This window comes from Chelon labrosus (assembly GCF_963514085.1).
Source record: "Chelon labrosus genome assembly, chromosome: 8".
NCBI classification, from domain to species: Eukaryota; Metazoa; Chordata; class Actinopteri; order Mugiliformes; family Mugilidae; genus Chelon; species Chelon labrosus.
Genome location: NC_140358.1, coordinates 17565828 through 17575543, shown reverse-complemented (window position 1 = coordinate 17575543; position 9716 = coordinate 17565828). Strand labels below are relative to the sequence as shown.

General features: G+C 42.6%; 2 protein-coding genes across 2 annotated transcripts; one reads left to right on the top strand and one right to left on the bottom strand.

Moving 5' to 3' along the window:
* The first annotated feature begins 737 nt into the window (after positions 1-737).
* Positions 738-3761, top strand: higd2a (HIG1 hypoxia inducible domain family, member 2A). The gene is made up of 2 exons (XM_084550532.1): positions 738-953; positions 2105-3761. Exons 1-2 carry the CDS (start codon positions 776-778, stop codon positions 2269-2271), a joined length of 345 nt encoding a protein of 114 aa, XP_084406658.1. The 5' UTR covers positions 738-775; the 3' UTR covers positions 2272-3761.
* A 185-nt stretch (positions 3762-3946) lies between these two features.
* On the bottom strand, positions 3947-9504 carry cltb (clathrin, light chain B). Its single transcript, XM_084549643.1, has 5 exons — positions 9087-9504; positions 8418-8464; positions 8062-8179; positions 6199-6310; positions 3947-5001 (listed from the first exon to the last, which is right to left on the bottom strand). Exons 1-5 carry the CDS (start codon positions 9244-9246, stop codon positions 4830-4832), a joined length of 609 nt encoding a protein of 202 aa, XP_084405769.1. The 5' UTR covers positions 9247-9504; the 3' UTR covers positions 3947-4829.
* Between the last annotated feature and the right edge of the window lie 212 nt (positions 9505-9716).

The window sequence follows — 9716 nt, the reverse complement described above, 5'->3', positions numbered from 1 at the left end:
CACAATCTGCTCTTTTAACGTATGCTAAGTTTTGCCCACTGATTCTTTAATGGTATTATTTTACTCGGATCTGAAACCAAACTGAAGCTAGACGAGATGCCACTAGAGGAAACGCTTCACTTTTTCCAATCAAAAATACATTTATTACTTTTCTACATGATTTTCATTGATAGTTGGAATAATTTACACAATACTGCCACTTAGTGGTAAGAGTATGGTTATTCTGGAAAAATGATCAGATTGCCATTTGTAATCTTTTTGCCTGTAGCAAACAATTCAGGATCAAATGTTTTATCGTGCTTTATAGATAATTAATTGATCATTTTTAGATCTACCACAATCATAGAATACATTAGGGAAAGGGAAATGTTATCTACAGAAAACCTGGAGTTTATAAAAATACTGCAAAAGTACCATATTTCTCTTAAATAAAAAAAAATATAGTCACATGTTTTGTGCTTCTTCTTTACCATATAACCACTTTCTTCATTTATAGATCGACACCCACTCACCAATGAACTCCAACATTTTGAAAATGACATCTAATATCTCTATTTCAGGCTCCGAGTAGAGCTTAGCTTGTACAATGCTTACACAGCAGGGGACAGACGCCAGGAGGACATGCAAATGTCACAGACACACCTAGCTTATGTTCATTATACTGAAAAGACTTTTATTTTGAAGTCTCAAGCGGAACGTAAACCGGAAACAGCATTCCCGGAAGTGTAGTTTTTCGGCTCCTCCCTCCTCCTGTATCTTTTCCCCAAAGTAAGCAATGGCGGCGGCAGCAGCACCGGAGCAAACACCCGCAGCACCTCCACAGGGCCCTGTGGCGTTTGACCTGTCTCAGCCTCCCATCATCGAGGGCTTCAACCCGCTGCCGAGGCAAAAAGATGAGACGTTCAAAGAGAAGTTTATGAGGAAAACCAAGGAGAACCCCTTCGTCCCAATAGGTGAGTTACACAAGCGGCGAAACGCTGCAGAGTGAAGTTACACAAGTGAAGTGCAGCGCGTCCTTTACTTGACACACTTCAGCCCATTCAATGATATCGTTAGCATTTAAAGCTAAACAACTGTGCTACAAGTCAGTTAACAACAAAGCGGAAGTAACTTAACTATAGTATGTTGTTAATCAGTTCACGTTTCGTCGCCAGACCGGTTTGTTCTATGTGATGGGTGTCAATATCATTTCAGAAACCCGTCCTGCAAGCCCTTCATGTAGAATAGAGGGCATTTACAATAAAACAACTTTAATAAAATGTTTAAAATGTGCTGACAGTTGAGTTTCTCTGTGATGTTTGTGAATTCTTTAGATATCATCTTATCAGGAGCGAGCAAAACTATTTGACACTGCTAAGGTAGAAGAGGGAAAAGGTCTTTGCCTTACTATTTGTGTGTTTACACCATTTACTGTTGAGTACTGTCAATACTACAGTCATAACCTGATACTGTAAGTGTACTGTAAGTGTGTGAAAAGACATTACACACCGATCAGGCATAACATTATGACCACTGACAGGAGAAGTAAATGACATTGGCCATCTTGTGACACTTCAGTGTTCTGCTGGGAAACATTTTGGACCTGGTATTCATTCATGTGGAAAATTACTTAGACATGAACCACCCACCCAGACCAGACCAGGCACACCCACCCCACAGCAATGACACTCCTTGATGGCGGCAGCCATCCCCAGCAGGGTGCAGCCTGACACAGGCACACGCACAGAAACGATTTAGGAAAAACTTTAAAAAAAAAACATGAGGAACAGCACAAAGTGTAGACCTGGCCTCCAAATTCACTAGATCCCAAACTGATCAAGTATCTGTGGGATGCGCCTGATCCAGAGGCCCCTCCTCTCAACCCATAGCACTCAAAAGACACATGATCCATGTCCATTCTCTGATGAGTCACAAGGGAGATCTACACACTATTAGGAACGTGGTCATAATGTTATGCCTGATCGGTGTAGAGCATCAGATGACAGTGCCAGCCTTTTAACCCTTCATCTTACCTTTTTATACGCCACTAGTTACCACTTGTTTATGTCAGCATGTCCGGCGCCTTGTCCTGATAGATCCTCTGTGTGTAAATTTTTCCCTCCAGGTTGTTTGGGAACAGCGGGCGCGCTGATTTACGGTCTCCGTGCCTTCCATCAAGGGAAAACCAGACAGTCCCAGCTGTTGATGAGGGGACGAATCTTCGCCCAGGGCTTCACTGTAGTCGCCATCATATTCGGTGTCTTTGCCACAACCCTGAAACCCAAGCAGTGAGGACGGATCGGCCTCGCCCGTCGCCCCGTTCGACTCCTGGAAGTCAGACCAGATCGGTCCTGGAATTGGACTGTCTGAATAAACCGAATGATGTGTTGTGTATTTGACATTGTTCAGATACACGCGTTAAGGCCAACATATTTATTCTGCTTTAAAAGCTGTTAAATGTTTCATGGTGATAAAATATTTTGCTTGCGGTGTGTGGTTAAACAGACCTCCTCGCCAGACCAGTGAGCAAACTGAACTTTCCTTTTTTCCTTTTTTTTTTTTTTTTTTGTTTTGTGATTTCAGGTGTATTCCATGTATTGGCACTGGATCTTCTGATATAAATTTTTATTTGAGCCCGATGTCTTGTGTGTATTTTAGACAAAACATCACAAAGGTGTATTCAGGTGGAATTTACTCCTTATGCAACATTTATTTGAAAAGTTATGTGTTAGAAGCGAGAAAAAAGTGCAGAGCATCTCAATAACTGCAGCTTCTTGTGGGGCGTGTACCCGTTATTTGTCAAAAGTGATCAGAGGAAGAAAAAAAACCTATAACTAGAAATAGGGACATGATGGGTTAAGACTGATTGATGAACAGGGGAGCGCAGGCCGGCCTTTGATTCTGTGTGTGGTTACTCTGGAAAGTACCACCTACCTAAGGATTGTTGCAGACCACATATACCCCCTATCAGGAAAACGGTATTCCCTGATGGCGGTGGCCTCTTTCAGCAGGATAATGCTCCCTGACACAAAGCATAAATCCAACTGAGCATCTGTGGGATGTGCTGGACTAATACGTCCCATGCATGGCGGCTCACCTCACAACTTGAAAGATGTGCTACCTGGGGGCCAGATATGATAACACAGCGGTCTTAGTGGCGTTGAGGCCTTGTGGGGGGGCTCAGAGCTGTTTGGCGATCATAATGTTATGGCTAATTGGTGTATAGCTGGAGGAAGGTTTAACATACAAGGCAAGGCGGTCCACCTTCAGACTTTATTGTCATATGGAAATCCTTAACGGGGCCTTAAAATGTATCAGGAGTAGCACTTAGAGACACTTGCATCATGTTAAATAATAAAATGACGTGCCATTATGTAATAAATAACAAAACTACAGCTTGTTGCTTCTTGGATTAACACTGGTTAACGTTTACATTTCTTTAATCTGATTGAAATCATCCTCATCAGAGACTCAAGTTTAACAGGTGCTGCATGGACACTAAATAAAATGATCCAATCTGTGTTCATGTGGCCCTAAATGTGATATTTTTTGTGATAATAGAGGATAGAACCAAAGAGGAAGAACAACTTTCCCCCCAAATGAATCAAATCAATGGAAGAAGACGACCAAGGAGTCTTTTTAACAGAGCTGCCCACATCGATTCAGACTGTGTTCGTCTTTTTAAACACTTGTTCGAACAAGTTGTTGATCTGCTGCCCCCACGTTTCTACCCCTGTCCCGACCATACTGGCGTAGACACTGCGTCTACGCCGGTATTAAGCGGCGGGCTACAATTTTCCCGTTGAATGGATTCAGTCTAATTGAAAATACCTCTCAATCAGGCCGGTCTGTTCCGATAGAGGCGCTTACGAGTGAAGGGCTCTCCTTCTGGCTGCGAGTGGAATACAAATTTAAACTCGGCAGCCAGTGATTATCCTGGGCAAAGAAATATTTAAGGACAAACGAGTTGAGGTGATCATACTCCACTGTTTTTATTTTCCAGTTCCCTTTGAAACATTCACTTTCTCCGTATTCATGTCCATATAGGCAACATGTGAAACAATGTGCAGACATTACCTTGTTTTTTTCTTTAAGAAGAAGAAAAAAAAAAGAACTATTTAAAATTTGATAAAACTTTTGCTGAGAAAAATCAGAAAAACAAGCTGCAAATCATGTGAAAATTCAGATCATAGCAGAAATCTTTGGTTGTGATCATTATTATTATCATATTTTTATTTATTTTTTTGCTCAAGTCTTGCCTAATTGATTGAAAGTCCTTCTGGGTACACCCTCATACTGGAGTAAGAGCTAGATCACAAAGGCCACAAGCTTATTTATGTGAAAGAGAAACAAAATATGCTAGCTACCTTATATACGGTAATTAGAAGAAGATGTTTGTGTTCGTGGTTCTAGACTGACAAGAGGCATTAAGTGGTTACAATCTAATCTGTAACAGTGCTTAATAATAAGTATGTGTTTGACCAAAATGCAAAGAAAAACTAAAATCTGTGCATCCAAGACACTGACAGAGGCATGCAATAAAGTTGACCTAATAATTTATAAGTTGAAGGGGGAAAGAAAAATGTTTAACTTACAGTAACAATATTTTCTTAAGCTTAGCAGTGATGAAGCTAACCAGCTAAAGGATGCTGTAACAACAGTCCATCTTCTCACGAGAGCGTCAGTACATCATTTGATTATAATAGGCATTGAGAAAGGCAGGACGTTTTTTTTTTATAAGGTTATAAACATACCAGGGATTTTATGGAAAAAGGGCGTACAAATCCTTCTGATGCAGTGCGAGATTAAAACTGAAAAGGCAATGTTTCTACCGCTCCTCGCGACGACCTCTAGCGAACCAGAGGTGTCTGTTTGAGGGAGATGAGGACAGAGCGCATTCGGGAAACATCCTTCGCCTGCTTGTTGGTTTTTGGATTGAAGTCACAGAGGCGAGCCACTCGCTCCCATTCGGATCCGGGGCTGTCGCCGTCGGTCTCTGCCAGGAAAGCCTCCTCGGAAGCTCTACACGTGGGAGGCAGACCGGAGAAAGATGTGAGTGACTCGCAGAGCGCGACGGCTTCCGCAACACGATGCTCAACCGCAAAAATTCAATCACACGAATAGCACCTGTGCACAAGATCACTGCTAAACGTTCATGCATTTCTGTTTACATTCAGTTTACAGGAAGCATGATTAATAGTTATTACTATTTATATAAAAAAAAACATTGTAGGCCTGCGTAGCAGTCAATAAAAATACAAGAATTACCAAAGTAGACCTTCAAGCGTGGTAATTTCAGTGCCGGGACATGCATCAGGTGAAAAGAGGTCATTCAAGGAGGCAGGGATACAACATTAAAAAGCGTAAGAATGCTAAACCTACACAAAGCCTATAACATCAGAGTTGGGCTGTTTGTAGAAAGCCTTGTCAGCAATCCTAGTACGCAGGCAAGGCAGTGAAAGCAGGAAAAAAAGAAGGAGAAAGGAGAACAGTTTCAGTGTCAAACAACAAGCTGAGAAAAGTTAGGGCCTAATTCACAAGGATTATGTAAAAGTGCCTGAGAAACACCTCTGATGAAGAGGAAGTAAAGAGTTTCAAACAGTCCAGCACTAACTTAATAGTGTTTGAGCTGTACTGTGATACATGGTTGTCATTTTATGACTGCTGCTTTAGCGCTGGTCTGCAGCGTGGATGGAAACCGTGACACTTGCTCTCTCTGCCGTCCACATTCCTTCTAGCTAGACGGCTTCCTGTTTTGTTTTTAAGGCATTTGAACTGGACGCACTGCTCTGGACTTCCCTATCAGAGGACTGTCTCTCAGCACTTTGAAAAAAAAAATCCCAAAAACACTAGAGCTACAGATGCAGAGTGATACCGTGCCAGACTTGGACAGAGTCTGTTGGAAAGTGCGAAAGAAAGAAGAGGTGGTTAGCTCGGTCAAGAAAAGGAAAGGCAGCAATATATTTGTGAGTGTAACGTACAGCTCTGACTGAGATACCGATCTTTAGGTGGCAGACAGACTACTGATCACCTTCAACACAAACGCTGCAAAATATTTACCCAATGCGATCTTATCTTGTTGATATGGTGACTACACAACGACTAACTCGACATGGACAATAGAAACAACATTTTAAATCATTTCCACTGAGAACAATGTGTCAGTACAACACAAAAGGTGTTAAGAGGAATGGTTCGGCAGCATCTTCACCGACTAACCTGTTGTTGGCCTTGTTCTTCTCCATCTGCTCGCTCTGATGTACGTGCCAGTCCTCCAGCTCCTTTTTGGCCTTCTCTCTCCACTCCTCCTCCGCCTTCTTGGACGCTGAGTCTTGTTTAGGGTACGACAGGAGAAAATAACAATCAGAGAGCACCCACAAGAGAAAAGACTGGCCCCGTTCACACTTGGTATTAACGCGCATCCTGGGTGATATGATCAAGTGGGGAGCTCTTGTTCATGCAGCACTTAAATGTATCTCTACGTGTGTCTCTAGTGACCTCTTGAGTTCAGATCTCAGTTCTACGCTTTGTATGCAAATAAACACAGACATAACTCGGTGAGCAGCAGATCGACTATCACTGGGCACCTTATTAGATTTTTTTATTGTCCTTTTAATGAAATTTGTTGCCACAGCCTGTACAGAGCCTCACATGAAAGCATACAGTATATGCTATATACCCTAGCCTAGCTACTTCAGAACCAGAATTATAATCAGGTATGTTTGCACATAAGAGGAATTTATTGAGGCGGTTGGTGCAATGAGCATAAACGTTAAGTCTGGATTCGAACAATACAAAAAAATATACACAATATATAGAGGGGAACTGTACAGATTGTGGATTAATATACCCTGACGAGCCAGACCCACATTAAATGTAGGGTCTGGACACTCTCCATAGACAGGGCTCAACCGGAGGGGTGGGATAAACGGTTGTCTTTCAAACTCCCTCTCCACGCAATAGGACGGCGCTACAACCAATCAGAGCAACGAAGAAGGTGACGTAGTCAGAGCGACGGAAAAGAGAGTTCCTTTCATGTGTTGTGGAAAAAACTTATCCTAACAGATATTAAATAGTTCTTGTTGCATCCTGTTTTTTTTTTTTTTATGAGTTCGCCTACAGGTTGAGTTTCTCCTGCATTAATCATTTTTAAGCTGTGGATCAAACTTTAGCCGTATCCGGTTGGCAAAACTCCAAATACATCCTTCTTTTGTAAGAACGACCTCAGTGCAGCTTCTTGTTCTTTTCTCAGAGAAAAGCTTAACTTCAAGTCTTTCAGAGCGGCGGCCAAAGCCGATTCGAAAGAAAGTTGTTCGCTAGCAGCAGCCATCGCTCCGGTAGTTCTAGCTAGGACGGGGAATTCACGCGTAATTCACGGAATTTATGGTCGCAGGTCAGTCGTCATCGTGTTAAGCCCGCCCACCGACTCGTGATTGGCCCGGTCCATCTTGGATTTTTCCGAAATCTCAAGTCAACGGAGAGTAACTAGACTGACCCTAGCGGCAGCGCGTCTAGATTCTAGGCGTAGTATTAATAAGCAGAGTGTAAAAATAAAACTGTGCATTAATGTAACACATGAGGCTTAAAATGTCTGTGAAAGAGCCTGCGTGGGGGGGTTGTTGACACGTTCAGTTATGACCATACTTGTCTTCTAAAAACTACTTCACACCACGTCTCAAAGCCAATATCATCTCTAATAACTAGCTAATAACTGGCGTCTTGAGCTCACTGAGCTTCCACAGCCTCTCAGTTCAGTAGAGCACCTTTAGGATGTGGTGAAACCGGAGATTGGCGGCGTGGATGCGCGGCCGACAAAGTGATGCTATCAAGTCAATATGAAGGAACGTTTCCAGCACACTGTTAAATCTAAGGCACCGAGTTATGAAGACAGAAAGCAGCCAAACCTGTCACTAGAAAAGCGTACCTACTAGAGTGGCCAGTGAAGTGTATTAGCAACACACATAGATATACTGCACAGTTTAAAATCATTTTAAAGATATAAATCACAGCAGGAAACAGGAACTGAATTATGTACGTTATTACGATTGATCGCCTCCTGCAACGGAAAACATCTCTGCTCACCTAATTCTTCAAGGCGTGCCTTCTGCTCCTCCCTCCACTTGCGTAGACTTTCTGGCTCTTGCCTCTGAATATCCACCTGGGCGATGGCTGCGTAGCTGTCTGTTGGGCCATTGGGCTCCTTTTTTATTTTTTTTGGAGAGCAGAAAACACCATTACAAAAAGCTACCTCACAAATCTGATGCAAATATGGACTGAATGGCACGTACATCACTTTATTAGAGTACACACAGGGATAAAGCAATACAGAAAATGTGAGAATAAGTTATTTGATTGTGCTCCAGATAAAACTCAACCACACACACACATGCATACATAAAGAAATAGATTTATAATGTGAGAAAGAAGCTGAAGCTCACCTGAAACATATCTCCGTTCAAAGTGGTAGGCTCATCTCCAAAACCGTCTAACATCATGATTTAAAAAGAAACAAACAAGTTTAAAGTTAAGGAGCAGCTTCTCTCACTAGCATATGTTCACTACTGCTGCGTTGGAGTGACTTTGCTCTTGAAAGGGATCACACCTCAGAAATGCAGCAGCACCTGTTTGAGCACTGCTGCTGTCTCTCTGACCAGTGTCGTCAGTTAGCAGGACAGGATTTTCCGGAATAATAATAATAAAAAAAAAGTGTTTACTTTGTACTAATGTTATGGGTTGCTACCAGTTTAAAGTCGCTGGCTTTTGTTCTGCGTGATAGTGAGACGTGATTTCACATCTGCAACGTTCCATCTCCAGGAGGACGTTACTAACGTTTATTAACGTACGCAAACGAACGCTACCACTAGCTAGCTACAATGCTAACATTCAGTTAGTTAATTATAAATGAGCAGAGTCACTATTTTAAACGGTTTAGCACGCACTGTTTGACTTTATTTACACAGCGATGTTATTTTAAACATGTATATAACGAGGTCTTTGTTCGCTTTCTACTACCAGGCCAGCGCAAGTACCGGCGAACACAGTAGCTAGCGTCAGTTAGCTTGTTTGCATGTTAGCCGCAGCTGACGTTAGCTCACTAACAAACTTGCCATAGTCAACCGGCGGAGACGGCTGCTGCAGACCGCCCGCTCCTTCCAGCGACCCGAACCCGTCTCCGTCGTTCTCTATCCCCGCTATCTCACTCTCCTGTTGAGCCAGGAAAGCCGCGGCTGGGTCCTCTTCAGTCTGGTGTGCTCCGTTGTCAGCCATCTTTCACAAAAGTGTACAAGTTTAACGGAGCTCTTTTTAGCTAGCCGACGTTAAAGCCGCACACACAAAAAAAATAAAAATCAACGTCCTTGCAACGTTATTACAAAGCACTTGAAATGTTTCACTCGAGCGTTAGCTGTTGCAATTAAACTGCTGAGGTCAGCGGGTGGAGCAAACAAACAATACGTAATGAATAATCTAAGCTTCGACTGGAGGCCCTCACTGATGATTCATGATTTCTTCACTTGTTCGCTGTGATGATGGAGCAGGGGCAGCACCCCGAGGGTACCACTTCCTATTTGTGGTAGTTTGTCTCCATCTACTGGAACATCTGCTGCCTAGTCGTGCATTTAACAAAACGTCTCAAAGTGAAGTTTGAAGGCACTCAAGCCAAATAGATGATGATTTATTGGTCACCATCCCCTTATTCTGTTACAATCAACCTGTTAGAGTGTTAGTTACCAGTTAGT

Excerpts from the sequence above, each read along its gene's own strand:
- cltb (XM_084549643.1), bottom strand. The coding sequence starts at position 9,246 with ATGGCTGACAACGGAGCACACCAGACTGAAGAGGACCCAGCCGCGGCT. Across the intron at positions 8,180-8,417 it reads TGAACGGAGATATGTTTCAG|GAGCCCAATGGCCCAACAGA; the intron begins GTGAGCTTCAGC and ends AAAATAAAAAAG. Across the intron at positions 5,002-6,198 it reads AAGAACAAGGCCAACAACAG|AGCTTCCGAGGAGGCTTTCC; the intron begins GTTAGTCGGTGA and ends TCCCACGTGTAG.
- higd2a (XM_084550532.1), top strand. The coding sequence starts at position 776 with ATGGCGGCGGCAGCAGCACCGGAGCAAACACCCGCAGCACCTCCACAG. Across the intron at positions 954-2,104 it reads GAACCCCTTCGTCCCAATAG|GTTGTTTGGGAACAGCGGGC; the intron begins GTGAGTTACACA and ends TTTTCCCTCCAG.